This window comes from Drosophila sechellia, chromosome 3L, assembly GCF_004382195.2.
Source record: "Drosophila sechellia strain sech25 chromosome 3L, ASM438219v1, whole genome shotgun sequence".
Classification (NCBI taxonomy): Eukaryota; Metazoa; Arthropoda; class Insecta; order Diptera; family Drosophilidae; genus Drosophila; species Drosophila sechellia.
The window spans coordinates 15,870,040-15,891,803 of record NC_045951.1 but is presented as its reverse complement, the minus strand read 5'-3'; the positions used below and the strand labels follow the sequence as shown (position 1 = coordinate 15,891,803).

At 43.3% G+C, this 21,764-nt stretch overlaps 13 protein-coding genes across 14 annotated transcripts; 6 read left to right on the top strand and 7 right to left on the bottom strand.

The window, feature by feature from the left end:
* Window positions 1-188: 188 nt before the first annotated feature.
* On the top strand, window positions 189-994 carry LOC6605914 (glycine-rich protein). Its single transcript, XM_002030691.2, has 2 exons — window positions 189-197; window positions 322-994. The coding sequence occupies exons 1-2, from the start codon at window positions 189-191 to the stop codon at window positions 736-738; spliced, it is 426 nt and encodes a 141-aa protein (XP_002030727.1). The 3' UTR covers window positions 739-994.
* Window positions 995-1,149: 155 nt separating this feature from the next.
* Window positions 1,150-1,873, bottom strand: LOC6605913 (cuticle protein 10.6). The gene is made up of 2 exons (XM_032717544.1): window positions 1,825-1,873; window positions 1,150-1,761 (listed from the first exon to the last, which is right to left on the bottom strand). Exons 1-2 carry the CDS (start codon window positions 1,834-1,836, stop codon window positions 1,351-1,353), a joined length of 423 nt encoding a protein of 140 aa, XP_032573435.1. The 5' UTR covers window positions 1,837-1,873; the 3' UTR covers window positions 1,150-1,350.
* A 3,770-nt stretch (window positions 1,874-5,643) lies between these two features.
* Window positions 5,644-6,395, bottom strand: LOC6605912. Its single transcript, XM_002030689.2, has 2 exons — window positions 6,291-6,395; window positions 5,644-6,086 (listed from the first exon to the last, which is right to left on the bottom strand). Exons 1-2 carry the CDS (start codon window positions 6,300-6,302, stop codon window positions 5,817-5,819), a joined length of 282 nt encoding a protein of 93 aa, XP_002030725.2. The 5' UTR covers window positions 6,303-6,395; the 3' UTR covers window positions 5,644-5,816.
* Window positions 6,396-7,390: 995 nt separating this feature from the next.
* LOC6605911 (vitelline membrane protein Vm26Ab) lies at window positions 7,391-8,033 on the bottom strand. Its single transcript, XM_002030688.2, has 2 exons — window positions 7,955-8,033; window positions 7,391-7,881 (listed from the first exon to the last, which is right to left on the bottom strand). Exons 1-2 carry the CDS (start codon window positions 7,964-7,966, stop codon window positions 7,654-7,656), a joined length of 240 nt encoding a protein of 79 aa, XP_002030724.1. The 5' UTR covers window positions 7,967-8,033; the 3' UTR covers window positions 7,391-7,653.
* A 338-nt stretch (window positions 8,034-8,371) lies between these two features.
* LOC6605909 (endoglucanase A) lies at window positions 8,372-8,935 on the top strand. Its single transcript, XM_002030686.2, has 2 exons — window positions 8,372-8,455; window positions 8,538-8,935. The coding sequence occupies exons 1-2, from the start codon at window positions 8,441-8,443 to the stop codon at window positions 8,799-8,801; spliced, it is 279 nt and encodes a 92-aa protein (XP_002030722.2). The 5' UTR covers window positions 8,372-8,440; the 3' UTR covers window positions 8,802-8,935.
* A 464-nt stretch (window positions 8,936-9,399) lies between these two features.
* LOC6605908 (larval cuticle protein F1) lies at window positions 9,400-9,955 on the bottom strand. Its single transcript, XM_002030685.2, has 2 exons — window positions 9,859-9,955; window positions 9,400-9,788 (listed from the first exon to the last, which is right to left on the bottom strand). Exons 1-2 carry the CDS (start codon window positions 9,868-9,870, stop codon window positions 9,477-9,479), a joined length of 324 nt encoding a protein of 107 aa, XP_002030721.1. The 5' UTR covers window positions 9,871-9,955; the 3' UTR covers window positions 9,400-9,476.
* A 1,156-nt stretch (window positions 9,956-11,111) lies between these two features.
* LOC6605907 (toll-like receptor 3) lies at window positions 11,112-13,293 on the top strand. 2 transcript variants are annotated; one of them, XM_032717540.1, is made up of 2 exons: window positions 11,112-11,498; window positions 11,553-13,293. In XM_032717540.1, the coding sequence occupies exons 1-2, from the start codon at window positions 11,151-11,153 to the stop codon at window positions 12,873-12,875; spliced, it is 1,671 nt and encodes a 556-aa protein (XP_032573431.1). In that variant the 5' UTR covers window positions 11,112-11,150; the 3' UTR covers window positions 12,876-13,293. The 2 variants fall into 2 exon arrangements, with proteins under 2 accessions (XP_032573431.1, XP_002030720.2); XM_002030684.2 differs by having other exon boundaries at window positions 11,113-13,293.
* Window positions 13,294-13,490: 197 nt separating this feature from the next.
* Window positions 13,491-13,917, bottom strand: LOC6605905. The gene has a single exon (XM_002030682.2). The coding sequence runs from the start codon at window positions 13,867-13,869 to the stop codon at window positions 13,576-13,578; it is 294 nt and encodes a 97-aa protein (XP_002030718.1). The 5' UTR covers window positions 13,870-13,917; the 3' UTR covers window positions 13,491-13,575.
* Window positions 13,918-14,189: 272 nt separating this feature from the next.
* On the top strand, window positions 14,190-14,591 carry LOC6605904. Its single transcript, XM_002030681.2, has one exon. It carries the CDS (start codon window positions 14,245-14,247, stop codon window positions 14,509-14,511), a length of 267 nt encoding a protein of 88 aa, XP_002030717.1. The 5' UTR covers window positions 14,190-14,244; the 3' UTR covers window positions 14,512-14,591.
* A 643-nt stretch (window positions 14,592-15,234) lies between these two features.
* Window positions 15,235-15,765, bottom strand: LOC6605903. The gene has a single exon (XM_002030680.2). The coding sequence runs from the start codon at window positions 15,763-15,765 to the stop codon at window positions 15,235-15,237; it is 531 nt and encodes a 176-aa protein (XP_002030716.2).
* A 296-nt stretch (window positions 15,766-16,061) lies between these two features.
* LOC6605902 lies at window positions 16,062-16,552 on the bottom strand. Its single transcript, XM_002030679.2, has 2 exons — window positions 16,470-16,552; window positions 16,062-16,400 (listed from the first exon to the last, which is right to left on the bottom strand). Exons 1-2 carry the CDS (start codon window positions 16,479-16,481, stop codon window positions 16,203-16,205), a joined length of 210 nt encoding a protein of 69 aa, XP_002030715.1. The 5' UTR covers window positions 16,482-16,552; the 3' UTR covers window positions 16,062-16,202.
* Window positions 16,553-17,732: 1,180 nt separating this feature from the next.
* On the top strand, window positions 17,733-18,147 carry LOC6605900. The gene is made up of 2 exons (XM_002030677.2): window positions 17,733-17,765; window positions 17,832-18,147. The coding sequence occupies exons 1-2, from the start codon at window positions 17,757-17,759 to the stop codon at window positions 18,072-18,074; spliced, it is 252 nt and encodes an 83-aa protein (XP_002030713.1). The 5' UTR covers window positions 17,733-17,756; the 3' UTR covers window positions 18,075-18,147.
* A 1,745-nt stretch (window positions 18,148-19,892) lies between these two features.
* Window positions 19,893-20,286, top strand: LOC6605899. The gene is made up of 2 exons (XM_032719204.1): window positions 19,893-19,941; window positions 19,999-20,286. Exons 1-2 carry the CDS (start codon window positions 19,924-19,926, stop codon window positions 20,254-20,256), a joined length of 276 nt encoding a protein of 91 aa, XP_032575095.1. The 5' UTR covers window positions 19,893-19,923; the 3' UTR covers window positions 20,257-20,286.
* The last annotated feature ends 1,478 nt before the right edge of the window (window positions 20,287-21,764 follow it).

Sequence of the window (21,764 nt, the reverse complement as noted above, 5' to 3'; positions counted from 1 at the left end):
CTAACTTGGCCAACTTGTCAGGCGAATTAGATTTACTTTTTGGCACTGCTCATTAGATCATCGATGTCCATGTGGGGATGCAATCCACTCAACTGGGATTTGGTATAAAAGAGGCCTGCTGGGATCAACTGCAGCAACACAATTGGTTAAGTCTCCACAGAAGCAGCCGGAAAATTACATACAACAAGATGAAAGGAGTAAGTAGCACCAGGATATCAAAGGATAATATAATTATTAATGAAAAATAATTCAGAATACAGATATAAGCAGATTTGTTTGCTTAAATAATATAAATAACATATATCTTTTCTTCATTTAAAGCTGTTACTCATTACAATCGCCTGCTTGACGACCTCCATCCTGGCAGCTCCTGCTCCTGAACCCGCTCCAGAACCATCTCCATCTCCAGCTCCTGCACCATCTCCATCGCCCAGCATTGGACTCGGAATTGGTCATGGCTACGGTGGATATGGCCTGGGATTGGGTCTAGGAATCGGGCACTACGGAGGACTCTATGGCCACGGCTACGGCGGCCACTATGGAGGCCTGGGTCTGGGATTGGGCTACCATGCACCCATCATCTCCAAGACGATCATAGGCAAAAGCTACTTGGGCGGCTATGGCTATGGCCTGGGTCACGGATATCTCGGAGGCTACGGCCATGGACTGTACGGAGGACACGGTCTGGGTCTGGGTCTGGGATACGGACTGGGATATGGCTATGGCCACGGTTGGTAGAGGTGCTCCCAAGTCAAGTAAAGTTAAGCTAAATGGAGCCGAGTCGAGCGTGCAACATGTGAGAGTTTTCAATCAAGTCATATACTTCGCAGTACCCAAATCTTATTCAGTCAGTCACTCAGCAAGTCAATAAATCAATAAAGACAAAGCAAGAAATGTACAAAAAACTAGAATCATGATCAACCGTTTTTTTTTTAAACTGGATCTATTTTCTCACGGTCCTTCAAGACAAATTTAAAATTCTCTTAATTGCATATACTAAATATATATTTTGAAACTTAATGTATGCACAGCACAATCTTGATATTCTGGACAAGATCGTTTACGATCCAAAACATCCAAATACTTAAAATATCTGAAAGTTTTTCAGATTGCCTCAAACGCTTGATCAAATAAAACACGCAGGTTATGTATAGTTTTTAAAATCAATCGAAATATATTTCAACATCAAACCCACTCTTCACAATCTGTTTTTTAACAATTTGATTTCACTTCACAAAACCTTCAATGCTTTCTCTCTCTATTTTCTCTGTGTATTTACATCTCATTTCTGACCGATCCAAACAAAACGAAATGCATGCGGAAAACGATGCTGGGTGGGATGGACCTCGTTTACCATCCATGAGCGAGTCCATAGGCAGGAGCAGCCAGAGCTGTCTTGTAGCCCAGTCCCAGAGGAGCACCCAGAGCAGGATAGGCCGACTTGTAGCCCAATCCCAAGGGAGCGGCCAGAGGGGCGTGAGCCAGTCCCAAAGGAGCATGAGCCAGGCCAATGGGACCGTGACCATAACCCAATCCGTAGGCGGAAAGGGCCGGAGCAGCCAGAGGAGCGTGCGCCAAGGCCGGGGCGGCATAGCTAAGCCTGGGGGCCAGACCGTATGAAGCAATCGAGGGAGCAGCCAAGGCGTGTCCATAGGAGATGGCCGGAGCAGCTGCAGCCAGCGGCAAGGCCGGAGCAGCTAATCCTCCCAAATAGCCAGGAGCAGCAGCAGCGCTGGCCAGGCAGAAAGCGGCAAAAACGAACTAGTTGATGGAAAAAATTAGATACTAACAAAGGACTTTTCAGAGTATATCAGTTCCACTTACGTATTTGAACATTTTGGTTTTGGTTGCAAGTTGAACTCGTGGCAAGAACACAAAGCTGAATAATGCCGCTGTCTAAGGCACAAATGCTTTTATAGCCCCCAAAGACCTGGCCAAAATGCAGCACGAGAACGGATCCAACTGGTGGCCCAGAGACTTTTACTTTTGTTCAAACGAGAGACATAGGCATAGGCATACTCGTAGCCCAAAACCAAGTCCAAGAGAGCCACATGCAAAGCTGGCCTGTCGAGTATCGAGATGGCGATGGAGGCCTGGGACCCACCGGAGCACCACCTGGCCCCGCCCCAGAAAACGCGGATGTGGGCCTGGGCTGGGATTTGGCCATACCCTTTCGGTGGGTGTTGCAACAGAATTTAATGGGAGATGGTTTTTATCCAATGAGTTAGAAGGATTTCAATACGTAATTAGGAAAGTCATTAAATGAAATACAACATACATTTTTCATTGAATTTTGATACTCATTTATACATCACAGTAGATCCCTCTACTATCCTTAAGTAGCTACAATAATCAAATATTAATATTTACCTATTTAAACTAGTAGAACATATTTTGTCAAACACTTACCATTTTTCATATATTTTTAGAAATGTATATCTATATATCTATATAATCTATATAATATCTAATATAAGTATTACTTTATAATTTTCTACAGTCAAAGGGTATTTCCAAATCGATCAATGCCGCGACCATTTTTGTTTTGATTTTGAATAATTTCTGATAAATTTGTTTTTGGTCTATTTACCTTATGCCGACGCCGCGACAAGGTGTGCGTGAGAAAAACTTAAATTGCATTTTGTATCTTGCCTTTTTGGGTTCTTGTATGTATATTTCCATGCAGGCAACAAGTTTCGCCCATTCCGCCGTTTAAATTCATTTAAATGCGTAAGGCTATTTTGCTGTAGAAATTTTCGCAGTAAATGCTCGAGCATTTGGAGCCAAAGTCTTGATAATTACAACACAGGCCGGCAATGAAAGGGGCGTGGCAGATACACACCTGTGCGTAAAACCGAAGCAAAACCAGCTCCAGATCCGCCTCGAGATCGTTCTATGTGGGGCAAATGCAGTGTGTGCCCAGAACAATAAACGATCGCGGACGCAGGGGCGTGGGCAAGGTCGTTCTTGTCGTGCAACTGGAGGGGATCCTGGGCCAAACGACGCCTCTGGCGGTGCCAACTTGTGAGCCAGTGCACCCATAACTCATGCGACTGCAGCAACAATGCCGAAGGAACTGCGGCTGCAGCTTAATTGCCGGCGACCCACTCGAAGCATATTTTCCAGACAGCGCTTTACGCAAGCTCCAAGCACTTAACACTTATGAAAGGGGCGTGGCTGAAAAGGGGGGAATATGGGAGGGGGAGTTGGATTGGAGACCCAGGCCCGCACTTGTTAAAATAACCGCCCTGCAGGCGGTAGTCAAACCAAAAGTGCATGCGTGCACTTAACACCTTCTGCGCAAGTTAGTAATACTCAATGTGATATGTTTCGTAAATATAATATTAGTTAAACACTTTTCTTGTACGCTAATTTGTTTAAGTTATTTAAAGAACAAAGACTATAATTATAAATTATTTTTATAGAATTAATAACAACCGACGAACCACCAATCAGATGTTAAAATGAATAATTTTGGTATATTTTAATGAAATCGAAGGTACTGATTTTGATTCTACCATTCTATGGTACCAATTAACACCCACTGGCAACAAAAGGGTTAAGGAGAAGGCCTATCGCAGTCCTGAAAAGCCCGCGGGCAAATGGAAAGGCAAAAAGCAGTTGACAATACAAGTTGGCTAAGAAGGGGGGGTAAAGTGGGTGCCGGGCTCCCAATGCGTAACTCAAATGGGGATTTGCATACGCATACGTATACGCCGTGTGGGCGATTCCGATGGCGATGGTATGTTCCAGTCCAGCCGAGGTTCTCCACCCGATTTGCACTTTTGGGTTGTAAATCAAACTAGTCAAGCATTTCAATTAAGTGCCTCCTGAGATCCGGCTCAATGCGCCGTTGCTGCCGCGCTGGCATATCTACACGGTGCGAAAAATCGCTGGCAATTAATTTTGTGGCACTTGTGCAACACGGCGATTAAATCAAAACGCAATTTATTGGGCAGCACAGCTGAAATGCGAGCGCCTTTAAATCGGGTTTGGCTTCTTATTGATGTCTCCGCAAATTGATCGCAGCAAGTTCTAATCGACGCAGGCCCGCCATTATCGTTCCAATGCTCTCGAATGACAGTGTACAACTGTCAATTAGACAAGATTGTTGTAATCACCTAAGCAGTCACCAAACAGCGGGGGGTAATTATAGCACATGGGCCTAGTAGAAGTACCCTAGTTGGCCAAGTTGATATGCGTACTGCTAATTGGAGGTAGGTGGGATATCATATTCAATTTGATGAGAGCGTCTAGTATTAGATAGATTACGTAGAGATACGATACAGCAACACATTAAGAACTGAGTTGCATCCCAAAACCATATATTTATACTTAGTTATAAAGTGAGAAAAAAATATCTTGATGTCCTCAATTCAGACATATAATATGTATAGACTTACCTTAGCTAAATATTACGACAATGCAGCATTTAAAACTAATTTTTAAGCACACTTTCCTAAAGTGCAACATTTAAACAGTAAATTAGACTATTTGACAATATTTAACTTGTGTTAATTTAAGCTTACACACCCCATCTAAGCAACTCCTTCATAGAGTACCCACTCCGATGCAGCCTGGGAAACGGAACGTTTAAGTGCAACTTCTGGGGCTTCGGCAATTATAAGTCGCCGGGGGGCAGCTGATTAATGGGGCGTGACCATCGAGACAAAAGGCAGCGTTAAATTTTAATTTAATTTTCCGACTGCAGCCACAAAACAAGTAAATTAGCTGCAAGAAGTGCAACTGCACGTGCAGAATGAGGCGTTTTTCAGCTTTTACAGGGTGGGCGTGATGAAGGCGTTGAAAACATCGAGGAGAACTGAGAATCAGCAACTCAAAAACTTGAATTAATTTGCAAAATGTAGTTTCTTAGTTAAATGTCGTTCGCTTGATTTGATTTTCAAACTTTTCGACGGTTGCACGCGGCGTATGATTAATGCCAGAGTTGGCGTGGCGGGTTCGTTTGAGGCGTGGCTTCGTTCAACTTATCGATGGCGGGTGATTAGCAAAATGCAATTTAAGCGGCGCCCCTCAATGTAGTTCCATATTCGCAGTGGCGATGGAAATGCATTGACCTCTAAGCCAACACACACGCAACTTGCAATCAAAGTGATAAACAATGTGCCGCGAACTGGCCACATAAACCTCGAAGGGTCGGGGGGGATATCAGGGATAATGGGTTGCGAACTGCGTAAACAAAGCTCAAGGATTGCGTCCTGGAACGTGGCGAAATGTCGATGAACCGCAGTGGGTGCACAAACAGACCAGAGTTGGGCACACCCTTGGAGGGCACTCTGTCATATGGGAGCTGTCTAATGAAAATGATGGCCTGATTTAACCTTAAACGAATTCATTCTTCTTATGATAAAATAGTTTAAAGAGTTATAGTAGCCATTGGAAATCTTATAAGTTTAATCTTGCAGCACTCGTTTATAATGCAAATGATATCCTTTATCTTGAGCTTCTAATTCTAAGAAATATCACAAACTAAAGCCATATATCTATCATAAAAATACCATTCAGGTATCCATTGCAATAAGACAGGGCTTCCAGGTAACAACCTGCACTATCTGTTTCCTTTGAAGAAAAGTCCCGATGCCCACGGCAAGATTAAATTTAAACGGAAGGAATAAAACTCGATTCAGTTCTCAGTCGGTCAGTGCGTGGGCCTGATGCATTGCGTTTTAATTTCTGTTTGCTGCGAGCATGTATCTCCATCTCTGTTTGTATCTGTATCTTTCGCCGTGGCAGTGACGACGTCCGGTGGACAAGTGCGGCAGCCTTGCAGGATCCCTTGGCCATCCTGGGACATCTTACTTCTTGAGGATGGTGGCCACAGGGGCGGCGGCATAAACGGCCGGCAGGGCTGCGCTGTGGGCCACACTGTGGGCACTGTAGCTGCTGGCATAGGGGGCCACGTAGGGGGCGTAGGCAGAGGTGTAGGCGGCGGTGTAGGCGAGGGGTGCGGCAGCGGGCAGGGAGCTGTAAGCCAGGGGGGTGGAGTAGGCCAGGGGGGCGTTGTAGGCCAGCAGACCAGGATTGGCAGCGGCGGCGGCGAACAGGGCGCACAGGACAACGGCAAACTGCAGGATAAAATGCATACAAACAGAATATTAATATACACAATGAAAATAAGTTCTATAAATATAACAAATTGTTTGAAAATTCTACAATGTTTTATAATAGTTTTATTTCAAACACACGTATTTTTGTTTAAATTTACGATTGTTATTTGTTGCAGTTTTAGAACATTGTATTATGAACCTTAAAAAATGTTGGCAACTTACGAATTTCATCATTTTGATAGATTTGGTTGTGTTAGCTTCGAAGTTAGACTTCTGATTTGTGTCTTGTGCTGAGTTTGAAGTGGTTTATATAGGTAAATATACATTGCATCCTTGACAAAGCCCATAGAAATAGAAAAAACCGAGCCAGTTTAAAACATTTCCATCACGTACCAGGGCTAAAACAGGGCCAAACATTTGGTCGCTTTTTACTGGCACAATTAAAGTTTTGCAGATTTGTGTTTGTCGATATGCCTGCGAATAGTACGCATTCCTTGTGAATTTATTATTGAAAATAAATGATTTTTTTCCAGCCCAACTTGAGCATTTCCGCAACTGGCGTCAGCAGCTGTCGTTTGCGGATTGAATTATCATAATTTAGCACTCAGTGCGTTTTGTTGGCTGTGGACGTGCGTGTCATTCCAACAGTCTTGGCCATCTCCGGAGTTCGACTCACTCTGTGCGTTTCAATTGTCAGCCACTCGAACACGCCACTTTGCATTCTAATCAGAGATGCAAATAAAAATAGAAGCGGTTTATCCAGTTTCGAAGGACGTCATCGAGCTGAGCCCTTGGCTTAAGGTTGAGGACACCAGAAACAGGGAATCGAAAGCTTTGCATAAATGGATAAATGAAATCGCGAGTTCAATAAACCGGCGGTCTCGTTGACCCTATTAATCCAATGCAAACATAGACATTCCACCACGAAGAACACAACATCCTTTACATTTCCTATTTTTATTGAACAAATAATAGGTTTTAAGTCACAAAAGATAATGGAAACTTTCCAATGTATAACTTAATTATTAATACAACGCTTAAAATAGCGATTAATTAATTCAAGCCCACGTAAATGAAAGAATTAAGGAGCTAGCAATTTAAGGAACTAGCGTGAGAAATATTTACTGAAAATATGGTATCACCTATATTATAAAAATATTTCCAGTGGATTTTATGGTATAACAAATTTATTGACCAGTTATGTGGATTTTTCAAGTACTTAGTACCCATTGCAAAAAAGTACTGCCTAAAAGTATGTGATTATATATACTCCCTTACATTAGAGTTGAATAAGTGATGCAATAAATTATAAACAAGTGATGTACGTTTTACGCAAAATGCAGTATTTATTTCAACAAAAATATTTCCTTTCTTTAAGTGGTATGTCCTGTTCCCATGACTTAACTTTCAGGAGTCGGCAGAGGTGGGGAAATGTAGAGTCTGCCGAACTAACACCAGGGATGTAAGAAGATTGTATGTTGCTGGTGGTTAGCAGGAAGGTGCGTATCCTTGTTGCAATAGGTATATGTATATATTCAGGTCCAGTTCAGCAGTCAGGTTAAGATCACGATGCATTCATCCAGTCTTAACGGTAGTAGGCGGCATAGGGGTAGGCGGAGTAGGCGGACGCATAGGGGTACGAGTAGGCGGAGTAGGCGGCGGCCACTGGAGCGGTGTATGCCGCGGTGTAGGCAGCCGAGTATGGAGCTGCGGCCACATAGGGAGCGGAGTAGGCGCTGTAGGCCAGAGGAGAGGCGAGCACCGCCGGCTTGGCAGACACGCAGGCCACGATGGCGAACAGGCACAGAGCGAACTGAAAGGATAGGAAAAGTGCTCGTGAGTAATCCGTTGCTTGGTGGGAAATCCAGCTATCCTGAGATCCTTACGTATTTGAACATGTTGTCTGTTTGGGTTGGTTGTGAACTGTTGGTTCTCAAGTACTAGACTGATATCTCCTAGAGCCCGGGCACTCGGGTATATATAGCAGAATCGGTCGAGAAAATTCCAAGCCCCGCATTGAAGCGAAGGTGATGCGTGGCCATTGGTATGCACAGTCCATTCCCAGATCGGTTCCAAGTTCATTTTGAAGCCAGCCAAGGAGAATCTTGAGCATTATGGCTTTGCACTTTTGGTTTCGTTTGTTATTTTTAAAAGCGTGACGAAAAGCGAAAAACAAATCGAATGCGAGTCCGTGTTTTGCATACTAAAACGTAGCTGGATATATTGATCCATCCATCGGCAAGTCTTGAAATGACCCACAAAAACTGTCGGGTTGGGTTCAGAAATTTATAAAGCTGGGTTCTGTCGCTCCAGTCATGTTTATTTCGTTTTCAGAACGTTGAGCTATCAGATCTTATCAGCTCGGATTAGCTATGTACAGGAAATTAGTAAGTCTCAAGCGGTTCTCCGCCGAGAAGTCGATGCACTTGCTCAAAGATGATGAGGCCTCGCCATCGGTGGCCATTTCAGGTGGTGCTCCTCCTTCTGATCCACCTGGCGGCCGCGGGTCAGATCCAGGATGCTGCCGAGGAGATCGATGTGCCGCCTGCCCATCGGGCTGCTCCACCACCACCCCGCCAGGCAGCTGGAGCTGCTGCTCCCCCACCACCACTGGGGCCACCACCACTTGTGGGATCTGCACCGCCGCCGAGCTATCCTTTGTTCTACCCAGCTGCGTGGCTGCCATTCGGACGCTACAGCAACTCCATTCCCGTCCACCTAGTGGCTGCCTAGGGGAGCGTCCTCCCATTGGCCACAAGGTGGTCAAAGGACACTGTTGTCCCTCCTGTTGAATCCTTTCCCCGTTATCGTTGCTAGTTTACTCGTTATTTCCCGCTTTGAGCCAGAAATATATTTTTAGACACGCACATGCATAATTATTTATTGGGGTTGACGCAACTTTCAGCCGGCAATTTTTAAATGGCCAACACGTGATTCTCCTACGAGAGATGCCGGTTACCTATTCATTTATATATATATATCTATTACTTTTGCTATCTGCGATTTGTCAATGGATAATGACGCAACTGAATTGGTATTTTTCGGGGTACATTTCCGCATTTTTAGTGGCCAGAACAGACGCTTTCAGAACAAAAGGTTTAGAAAAGGTGGCACTCCAAAATACGAATTGGAACAAAACTTAGAGGTGATTTGTTTTTTAAATTAATATTAAGAACTTTTGCTGCCGTTAAAGGATTGAGAAATAATAATTAATAGTAGAGTACTGACAAAAATTATGAATGATTTATATATAACTAAACAGCAATAAAAACCGCTTTTTTTATTGAAAAACAGAACACCAATACCCATTCCAAGAATAATACTTTTAAGCTTGTAGTTTGATTTGTTTTATTGCCAGTCGGGTCTATTTTTATTCCATTTCAAATCCGTTTTGAGTACTTATCCATTTTACAAAACAGTTGTGTATGCAGCGCTGTAAGGGTAGGCGGCATAAGGATAAGCGGAGTAGGCAGCGGCAACTGGAGCGGTATAGGCAGCGGCAACTGGAGCGGTGTAGGCAGCGGCAACTGGAGCGGTGTAGGCAGCGGCAACAACTGGAGCAGCAGCCACACCGTTGAAGTTGCGCGCCACGTACTGCGAACTGGTGGCGGTGACCACGCCGGCTGGAGCAGCTGCAACCACTGGAGCGGCGGCCAGGACGGCGGGCTTGGGCTCAGCCGAGGAGCAGGCCACCAGGGCGCACAGGACAACGAGGGCAGACTGTAGGGAAGTAGCCAGTTAATACAATACTCCAGATATCTGTATCCAAATGGAAAAGCCATCAACTCACCAGCTTGAACATGATGGTTTAGTTTAGTTTGATTTGAGCTAGCAAATTGGACTATGAGTTGATTCGCTCCGACATGCAACTTTTATAGGTCTGGGAAATCGCGTAGATGCTTTTGACTTTCTGGGCACACACGATAATGGGGCGAATGATTCTATACCACCTGCATGGGAATGCAGAGCGGCCTTTCAGTGGCTCAATTGGCCGTTTGGCTACGTGCCCGCCGCCTGCGGAGGTCGATTCCAATCCGAATCCCAATCTGAATGCGAGTCCAAACCCATTTATTATTTCGGGCACGTCCGCATTGTGGGCCCATAAAAGATGTCGCCGCGAAGGTGACCAGTAGCCCGATGTGATTGATGTCTCCAGACACGACTAATTGCCGATGAGTAACCTGCGCCAAGAGTTGGCCAGGAATCAATGAAATGGTATTGCACGCTCCAATCCGATTGCGAGCGGATTGTTTCAGGGTTACGTCCGTCGGCTGCAGGGTCTTTATGCAATCAAAACCATGTCATCGTGCCCGTTCTTTGTTTCGGCCAAAATCTAATCCGCTTGACTGATGCAACGCGGTCAATCCCACGTACGAGCCAAAAAACGCCAGTTACGCTTACATACGCATCGTAAGGTCAATAAACTGCATGGAGAGATGCAGTTTCGAGGGGGTCGCCAGATAACTGAGGCTCTAAAGTTAGCAGACAGCTTTTAATAAGAGTCAAGCTCAGCTTACCAGCCCATTCACAATCGAAATGTGCCTATATGGGCTTATATCTCTGGAGCAAAATGAAGCCAGACATGTAGGGTTTCCTACAGGGGAGGTTCTTTTGGGGAGAGGTCGACCTATGAATACCGTCTACTCAATTAACCATATATACTTCCAATCTTAAATACCAGAAGCAGAAGAATATCTAGCTACACGAGATATGTCTAAAAATGTATCCAAAATTGGTATAATGGCTATATTTAGATAAATATCGTTAGTTCAATTTTAAATAAGATATGTCATAAAAGATATTTTTTAAAACCTTTTTCTATTATTAAATGCATTTATGAGATCACGTCTTGAAAAGACCGTTAAAATGTAGTGCATTATAAAAGTATAAACAAAACAAAGTGCAGACCGACAATATGTTATCACTATTGCGCTGGACTACTGAAAGCTGGCAATCTGCGGAGGAGCCAGATAAGGTTTAATCAATGAAAATACAAATGGAGTGGAAGCTGGGATGGCAGTCTGCGAAATTCCACTGATGCAGTTTACAAAGTTATTTGGCGACGAGCGGTTCGTAAAAAAGATGAATAGAACGCGAAGGATACTCGAAGTGATCCTTATCCTTATTCTAGCGATAGCGAGTTGTGATGGCAGTGGAGGAGATATTCCCCTGCGATGCGACGAGTACGATTCCATGGGATATATGGACGTGAACGAGGCGTTTTGCACGGTCACCGGATTCACGGTCACCCACAGTCAGAATGTCGTGATCAAGAACATACCACCCGGAAATATGGTCAAGTTCATGAAGTTCTACGAATCAACGCTGCTCTATATGCCCTTCCATCTATTCGAAACATTCCCATATCTCAAGACCCTGGATCTCTCGAATACGAATATTTTGGAGCTAACGAGGAATGCATTCAGTGCGGCAAGTAATCTCACCTATCTGAATCTGGCCTACAACAATCTGACATCTATCCAGACTTCTGTGTTCATTGGCGCCAATGTCCTGATGCGTTTGGATCTGTCCTACAATGAGATATCCTCGCTGAGTGTGAATGCCTTCTGTGGCCTGCACACCATTAGCCAGATTTATCTAACGGGCAATCTGTTGAAGGAGCTGCACAACGATATATTCAAGGATAACGAGTACTTGGAGAAGGTGTCCTTCGAGGGAAATCTACTGACCAGCATCCAACCGGAGGTTTTTCGCAATATGCGGCGCATCAAGGAGGTTAATCTGTCCAATAATCACCTGATTTTTATCCATCCGGATACTTTTGCGGATGCGGCGAGCTTGGAGAATCTGGTGTTGTCCTATAATGAGCTGAAAAACTTCCAGCTGACGGAGAAGAACATAGTGCATCAGCTGCACTTGGATAATAATTATCTGACAAATTTGACCATAAATGCAACTCGATTCGTGCGCGCCAGTCACAATCAAATTTCAGAGCTCTTTCTGCACCAGAGTTTGCATATCGAAACATTGGATTTGAGTGCCAACAAGTTGAGTAGCATATCCAATATCACAAATATCACACATTTGCTCTACTTGGATGTATCGGATAATCCAATTGGACCGCTTAATATCAGCACCTTTTCTCAACTTAAGAGATTGAGGGGACTTAATGTGCGAGGAACTGGAATTAGAGAGCTTAAATTTGGAATGTTTTCGAAGCAGAAGTACTTGGAGGAACTGGATCTTTCGTTTAACAACCTGACCATTCTCAATTTGGATATGTTTGTGCCCTATCTGACTAATCTGAAGAAGTTCCTCATCGACGGCAATGGGCTGACTGAGCTGCAGGGAAATCGCACGTTTTCCGAAGCTTTTCCCCAACTTCAGAAATTGGGAGTATCGAGGAACCGCTTCAACTGCTCCTATCTGCATCATCTGCTCATCCCACCATCGCTCCCCGAGTCCGTAGTGCTCAATATTGAACCGGACACCAATCTGGATGAGACCCCACACATTCGAGACGTATCCTGCATCAGTCAATCCCAAGAGATCGTTAATGCCTCCTTCACCGCCGAGGAATCCCGGCTAGAATCGCAGATTCACATGCTTTCGAAACAGTTGGATATTGTAGGATGGCATTCGAAGAATCTGGAACTTCACCTGGCCTTCATGCAGATCTTTGCCTACGTTATGGTCGGCCTGGTCCTGGTGGGCGTGATTTCACTGATAACCCTTAGATATCTGAAGAATCAACGATCGGGTCGATACGATCGCAGCAGCATTGTCTTCCGCTCCAATGCCACAATGGAAGCTAATCTCACCCTGGGCAGTGAAGATCTTCAGTAGGCTGTACATGTTTAACTATATTAAAGTGGAAATAAAATTGCAAAGTAACATTTAATTCGTAATGGTTGTTAAATGATTTCATAACGCTAAAATTTCTTCGTGCTTGTTTAAAAAAACTTCGAGTGGCAAAAACGCATAAAATAAAATCGCTTTTCAAAACCAGGATAACATTGTATATTAGTATTTGGCTTTCAAAGATCTGTTAGTTATAAATTTTGAATAAGATGCAGATTTGTATGCACAATAAAAAATGCGGAAAATAAATTGATAGGGTGTCTGTGAAGAAAGAAAGGAAGAGAAACATTTGTAAGTTTATCTAAAGCGACCTTGCATACATATGTACATTTGACTTCCTGTATGGCACTGAGTTCTGATAACAGAGCTTTAAGACCTTGAATAAAATTATACAAATTATAAACGTTTTTCTTTTAACATATATATTTTAGCAAATGTAAGATATGTACCCTGATGAAACCGCTTATTGGAATATTAAAATCGTAAAATTATAAGTTTGATATTGTTGTACCAAACAACTCTTAGATATACTTTTAAGTCTTTATATTTTAAGCAAAATTAAAAATTGCTAAAAATTCCGTGTAAAATAAAAGATTGATGTTTTGATTTTTATAATACTTTTATTATTTTTTTTAGTTCGGTTTGTGTTGTCCTATAGATTTCGTTAAAGCCTGGATCATCCATCCTACTTCTTCAGCAGCAGAGGAGCGGTGTAGGGGGCAGCAACGTAGGGAGATGCCACATACGGAGACGCCACGTAGGGAGACGCCACGTAGGGAGAAGCCACGTAGGGGGAAGCCACATAGGGAGATGCCACGTAGGGAGCCGCGAAGTTTCCGTGGTACTCCCGGCTGTAAACCGCAGCAGCCGGAGCAGCTGCCACCAGAGGAGCGGAGTAGGCCAGCGGAGCCACGATTCCGGGCTTGGCGGCCACGCAGGCAATCAGGGCGAAGAGGGCGACGGCGAAGAACTTGAACATCTTGTCGGATTTGGCTGTTTGGATTTGCGGGCAAACGAAACTGATGACAACTGCTGGATGAACACGGCGTTTTATACCCAAATGACCACCCACAATTAGCCTTGGCAATTAAGCTCAGCACTTGGCTTTCTTGGCCCACCAATTTAATTAGCCAAAGTACCCGCAATCGTACCTAAATCAGTTCGCAGAAGACAACTGCGAATGGTACGTGACTGGCCTGAGCAACATAATTGTGTTTTCGGCCAGGAGACCTTGCAAGGTCGCTAGCCATTCGGCTGTGGAACTATAAAAGCCACAAGTCTGGGCTGTTTTGGACATCAGTTGCATTTGTTCAATCCGACAAGTAAAACCAAACAAAAAACCAAACCTACCAAGATGTTCAAGTTCGTCGCCGCCGTCATCTTCGCTCTGTTTGCCTGCGTGGCCGCCAAGCCCGGAATCGTGGCTCCTCTGGCCTACTCCGCTCCCTACGTGGCCTCTCCCTACGTGGCGTCTCCGTATGTGGCATCTCCCTACGTGTCATCCCCCTACGTGGCTGCCCCCTACACCGCTGCCTACACCGCCGCCTACGCCGCTCCCTACACCGCCGCCTACACTGCTCCCTATGCCGCCTACACCTCTCCTCTGCTCCTGAAGAAGTAGATTCCCGGAAGGATGATCAATTAGGAGGATAGCACACGGACACTTGCAATGAAACTGAAATAAACTCGCAAACAAACGAACATATTTGTCTTTTACTCAGAAAATGGGGTTATACTGGGAGCTGAAGAGGAACTTCGATATATCCATTGATATATAGTTTGCTGTGCATAATATACTATATCAGTAGAGAAGTTGTATTCAATAATGGATAATAAACAAAATGGTATCAAATTAAAGTAAAAAAATATAGAAACAATTAGGACAATTTATTTATAATAATTCATAACCAACTGCTACTCTTCTCTAATTAAATGTTTACAAACAGCTTCTTGGAATAGCCTCATAAGCAGTGAAACGACTATCTGTTTTATCATTTACAACTAATTTTCAAGTGGACATAAAGAGTTGAGTGCCATAAACAGGAGCAAACTATTAATAATTACAGATAATTATCCTTGGAGTACACACATGTTGAGCGGCGTGCAGCCATTTCATTCCGGGAAGAACACACTAAGCTTAGACAATGCAACGTGCGGCGTTTAAAATTAGACACCGTGGCGTATACGTAATCTGCGGCAAATCAAAAACAGATCCAAACCAATTCGAACAAAGAGTTTGCATTTATTGTGTGTTATATAAAAATCGGTTTAATTCAAATTATATTGCAATGGCCCAGCCCAGAAGTATGTTAGCATCTGGCTATTGATTTAGCCCAGAGGAGTGTTAACCCTTAGTCCAGCCACTGTGGTTAAGCAGACTTCGACTCTTGGTGAAACTGATGCTATTGAACACTCCCAGGTTGGCTGACCAGCCCAGGGTGAATGAAATGTTACCAAAGGGGTCAAGAACCACCTTGTTTTTCACGGGCTTCTGGTTTTTCTGGTGGTTCTTTTTGGCATTGCTCTGCAGTTGGTTGAATGCACTGTACAGGGAAGACGATGGATTCTGCACGAATTCTTGAACTCCGATAACAAATTTATTTACTTCTCGAAAAAAATCATTGGGCTTGAATAGCTTGGCGGGGTCTTCGATGAACTGAATCCCTTCAATTTCTGGTTCCTGGTAAAATGAATCCTCTGCCAAGTCAAAGCTGCGGGCTACTTGAGTTGGCATGAGGAAATATATCGGTTGACACCAAGCCATGCTCATCAAAACGAACCAAATCGAAATCAACTGTAAAATAATCCCAATTTCAGTATGTTTAAAGTCAAGTATTTGAACTAAACAAAATAATTTTTTATTATTACAACACATTTGCCTACTAACAATAATTTAAAGATTTTTAGGCAATATGTTTTGTTCAAGCTTGAAAGAGTACATGGGCATGATATATTGTTCAAAAAAATTTGTAAGGTTTTAGAGGAAGAAATTGTTCAAAATTCTTAAAAAAAAATTGTAGTGCCCAGACTTTCTGTAAGTGTACTTACAGCAAACATGACCCTCGTGAATCTGAACGATAACTAAGCCAAAGAGAGACAACAGCGGTGGCTTAAATACCCCATAGGATGGCTTCTTCCCCTCCTTCCCAAAAAATTGTTATGACACATAAATTTCAGACCAATTTCAGAACTTTATTTGAGGCATGTCCGTCAAAGAGGTGGCTAAACTCCGGGGGAATTTGAGTTGAGCTTCGGGCGACAGGTGTTCTGGCGGCCGAGTCTTGAGGACGCCTATTTGTGAGATGGCTCCTCCTAGATCCAGCCATATCCACGGCCATGGCCGTATCCCCCATAGCTGATGGGATGTACAACGCTGTGCGAGGTGGTCCAAATGGGCTGGATCACGCGCACCGAGGGCAGACTGTGGTACGAGCTGGTCAGGATGGGCGAGGAGTGCAGATAACCTGGAGCGGCATAGCTCAAAGCCAGGCAGAAGGCGAGGAATACGAACTGGAGGCGGGAAGAGTTGCTCACTTAATTAACTTCTTTCATACGGAGGACAGGACAGGATATCCTTACCAGCTTGAACATTTTGAAGAGGTTTTGATTGCTGAAGAACTTCTGGAACGCAAAACTTAAAGTGGAACTCGTTGAGAAGCTGCCAAAAGATGGTTTGATGGCTGGTTGAATGCGATGCCTGGTTTTTATAACCCAGCCCCCAAAGCCAAGAAGCCCCAGCAATCGCTCGACCTTGGTCAGATATTCAAAACCCCGAGAGTCTCTTTGAAATCTTAGCGAACGCGGAGTGCTCAGGTTTCCCAGTTCGCGAGCTTTGTTGAGTGACTGGCTGCAGTTGCCCGCCCACCAAAAATTGCATCACTAATGCGATGTTGATACCACGAAATACGCACCGCAAAAGATCAACGAAAAAATAAATGTGCGGAAACTGCGCAATTTTTTAGGCAAATAACAAATCAACAACGCAGAGAAAACAAAAATATTTAGCCGAATTATACAGTTCGAACAATAAACTCACTTAATTGATTTCGGCGTGGGAGTTTGTTTTCATTGCTACGAAGACAAAAGGAAACTTGGCCATTTCCCGGCACCACCCACAACAACCCACCACTGACCTTGAAAGCCTCTCGACGGAACGCGGGAAAACACCGGAAGTGCGTCTCAATCCAGGACGCACTTAATTGTTTATTTTGGGGCCAAGAGCAAGACGCAATCCAAATCGATGGAAGTAAACAGACGTCAAAGAGATGCCTACATTTGCGCCTCAGCGAAAATAGAACGTACTTACACTTAAGGAGATGTCCCTAATTGATTGATGATAAATAAAAATAATATAAGGATGAGTTATAGGTTAAATAATTAATTAATTGCTGGAATAGCACATAAATAAAAAATTACGAATATATAACATAGAAATCGATCCGAATGCAACAAGTCAATTATAAAATGTGTGTATTTGTTCTCTAGCCCATTCTATCCTAATTATCGTGCATTTGGCGAGAAAAGGCAAATCTTTGGAGCAAGTTGGAAGGAGGACTTCTCTGCAGTTCTACAACCCAAGAGGCATTTGCGGTTTCGCTGGCTTGTCAGCGGACTCACGACCATCCGATTCGCATCTGGATTCTGAGTGGCAGGGAACGAGTTCCGCTGGCAATTGCAATTGCAACTGGCCCATTCAAAGTGAGTTAAGGGCTTCTTTCATTTGCCGCTTGCTGGGCAAATGCCTTTGACCTTGGCCACCAGCCAAAGTGAAGGTCTGATTGCGAGTGGGAGCTATAAAAGCCTGGAGTAGCGAGGAATGGACATTCAGTTGGATAGGTGATCTTCAAGGAACTGCAACGAGCGAAAATGAAGCTGGTGAGATCGAAAAACTCTTCCATATAACATCGAATATATATTTAAACAACTTAACTTATCTAACAGCTGATCTTTGCCTGTTTGCTTGCTCTGGCTTTGGGGCACGAGGTGTACTACTATACCCCCAGCTACGGGTACTACCCCAGTACCTTTGCCAGGTCCTCGGCCGTACTGCCCTTGGCCTATTCCCGTTTGATTGCCCCGGCAGCCGCCGAATCGCATCTTTACCACAGCGTGGAGACCCCGAACTCCTTCCAGCAGCAATATCGCAGCGACTACAAGCCCCTGACCTATGAGTACATCTACTAGTTGGGCGGGGAGCAACAAACCTTTGCGTGAATTGTAAGCAAGTGAAATTTGAATAAAGTTCGACCGTTCCTCATCGAAGGTGTTTTAACTCTAGATGATAAGCCCTCATTGTGTTGAGCTGTCTGTGAAAACAACTTTCCTACTTCCCCCAAAACCAAGTGACCTGGCTCACCCGCTGTCTGTTGAACTCGGCCTCCAGTTGTTGTTCAGTTATAAAGACCCAAACAATAATGGCTATATCGAATGACCCTGCCCAAATCCCTGTCCTCACACACAGTTGTTCACCTATGCTGCTGGGAGGCCTGGCTAAATTTAATAAAATCCCAAAAGTGGCAACAAATCAAGACTCATGTCGCACGTCGAACGTCACCGTGGCAAAAAGAAGCCGTAGAGTCCACCGCAAGGTGCAATGTGACTCCCACAGGCTGCTCCCTCGATTTGTGCCCTTTGGCGAACGGCTCGTCGATCCCGAAAGGAATCGCTCCGGAACGTGACCCGAGGCCGTCACATGGCATCCACCCATGGAACATACGCGAATGCATAGATTGTTCTATGGCCATTGATATTTAGTAGGGATAATAATGAACTCTTAATCGGGCTTATTAACACCTCGTTGTCCTTGGAAAATAGCATAATCTCCTTGGTCACCCAATATAAATAAATAAGAATTAGTTAAATTGGCATAACACCATTTAAGATGTGATACAATATAACGTTGATGGAATGCATTGCACTAATCTCTCTCGATTAGATAATAGTAGTTTCCAAATAGCTAAATATTAATTTTTTCTTCACCCTTTAAACTTAAATACAATACATTTGTTTTATAACACAAAGTTCAGTTGCGCCAAATTATTAATATTATAATTATATATATATCATATATATTATATTATAATGGTTTACATATTATAATGTAATAAGAGCTGCACTTAATAAACTGGTTACAAATAACAGAATATTGATAAAAAGCTTAATAAAGATATAAAAATATTTAGTTATAAATATTTGCACATTTATTTGGTTTTTGTTGAGAAAAATTAAATCTCTCGAATACATTTATCGCGAATAAATCAACGGCCGTAAAAAATTATAGGGTACATAGCCGATCATCAAGAGCCATTATTGATGATTACGAAACCAGATTGAGTTCGCGTTAATTATGCAAAGCTAATTAGAAGTTACTCCTCCGGCCAGCAGATACATCTGATTGGATGGAATGGCGCGGCACGGTGGCATCCGTATCAGTTTACTAGAGCCCATAATCTCGGTGGAAAACCTGTTGCTGCCAAAGGAGCAGGAGCTCCGCCATCAGCACCATCTGCATTGGCATCTGATTCGGTCCATGGGGAAGTTCAAGGTTGTTACAGTGTCCAATTAATGGCCAACGAAATCGCAGGCTCGACTAGGCAGGCAAATCTATGCGAACAACAATCTCACATTGCTGGGCAAAATAAGTACACTTAAACACGATTTAACAATAGTAAAATATGTACAAATATACAATAAAAGTATATGTCAAGTCAAAATCTTTTAAAAATGTTTTCTCATGGTTTTTTTGGTTTCATTATAATAAGGAGCATATCTTTTAAATAGTTTATCAACGTTTAATTTACTAATCACATGTTTTCTTAAGCTTGGAACTTTTTTCGGCGTGCAGCTGCAAAAGGGTGACCAGAATTTAGAACGGGGTGTGGGAAGTGGACCCCCGTCAAGTTGTTTACCCAATGTAAAAACAGGCTTTGGATCCCGGGAGCCCAAGCTTGGATATAAAAGGTCTTTGGGAGTGCAAGGAGGAGCTCAAAGCGAGAGCGGCACTGGACGGCGTAGTTTGCAGTTTGAACAGAAAATGCGCAATTATCTCTGGGTAGGCAGCCAATTCCATTGGCCAAGTACCAGCTCCACTCACCTTCATACCTTGCAGTTAGCAGTGCTCCTGGTGGTGGCCACCACCTGCATCAAGGCCAAGCCACTGGTCTCCTTCGGCGTCAGCTACCAGCAGCCTTACCTGGGCCCCCAGCCAGGATCCTACTACTACGGAGGACCGTACCCGGCTGGTGGCTACTACAACAACTACCACAACAGCCCGGGTCCGTACGGCTACCCCTATCCGTATGCCAATCGGTATGGCGCCCTCGATCTCGGAATTGGCGCCCTGTCGCTATCGTCGTTCCTGCTCTGATTCCGTATAAAAGCCAAAAGCCACAGCAAATAGATGCGCAAATCACACAAAAGTCTTTTCACTATTTTCCTCTGCACGCACTGCTAAGCCTTATTTTTTTGCCCAGGTCAGGCTGATTTATACATATATATATATTGAGTATAAGGATATATATAGTGGGAAGTGGACTTTGAGTACGTGCCATATCCGCCGGGGCTCTGGTGACCCACTGACTGAATTTATGGATTTTCGATTTCCTGTCACAAAACCCTTTGATTTGTTCTGACAGAAGTAAACTTTATGTGGGTGTCTTAATTTATGGTAGCCAATGTCATGCAGTGGGGAAAGAATTAAAGTTAAATGCTAAATGTACCAACTTAACAAAACTAGTTTCAAAATGTGCATTTAATACCTTCTAAATTTTATAGATTTAATTAAGTACTAAGAAATAACAGTGAGTAGTTAATTGACAGCTTTCGTGCTAAGAGCAACAATATTAGGACGACATTTCCTCACTTTGAACGCAGAGTATTTTAAGATTCGACCTTTTCGATCCGCTGATTATGCTAATGTCCTCGGCGGTGTATCAATTATTTATAGATGTTGTATCTTCAGGGGGCCCTGCATAACCGAAATGCGTTTGCAAAACGTGCAGGCGCAGCTTGAGTCTCCGGCAGATGCAACCTGTTGTGTTGGGAGGAGCACATAATTGCAGAAACCATCGGGGATTAAGGGAATCTCTTTCTTCACGACTCGTGATTTGCAAACACATGGGTTAAAGTTTCAGGTGCGACACCTGCACGTTGAGCATGTGGCAGTTTTAGCCATTTCCTGGCCTGAGGAACTATTAAAGTGTGTGCGCCTTGCTTGTTCATATAAATGTGTTGCGTGCCACACTGCACAAAATTGGGAAGTAAACCATTTTATATATTTTTCTTCAACATTTTTATTTTGTAGTAGAATTATATGGCTAAAGATATACAGTTTGATAATTATGACTAGTAATAAAATCATTGAATTTTGATTGAATCAACCATAAAATATTTGCTGTTGATTTTAATTTAAAAATCATTGAATTTTGATTTAATCAACCTTAAAATATTTGCTGTTGATTTTATTTTGCCTCTCATTATTTATAGATATTTATAAATGAAAAGATATATTCAAAACTATGCTAAAGTTTATATACTACTGAGTACTTCTTTCACTTCATATAAGTTGACTAATTTTGTACATTTAAACCCAATTTTAAGCCAAATGGGTTATTTTCCATTTTTTTAATGGCTAATTTTGTACAAAGGTCCACCGCCTCCACCAATAATTTTGGCACCCCAAATTGCCATTTGCACCTGCCTTTCCTAGTTCCTTACAAATTTCTGGAAGTGTCCATCCGGAACCTCGTCGCACGGATGAATGACGTGCACGGATCACGTTCCCAATCACGCACAACAATGCTAAAAACTCAAAAGTGCAACCAGCGACGCCCAAAGTGTTGTTAGCTGGCTTTGTTGGCCCGCTTAAAAGGGGAA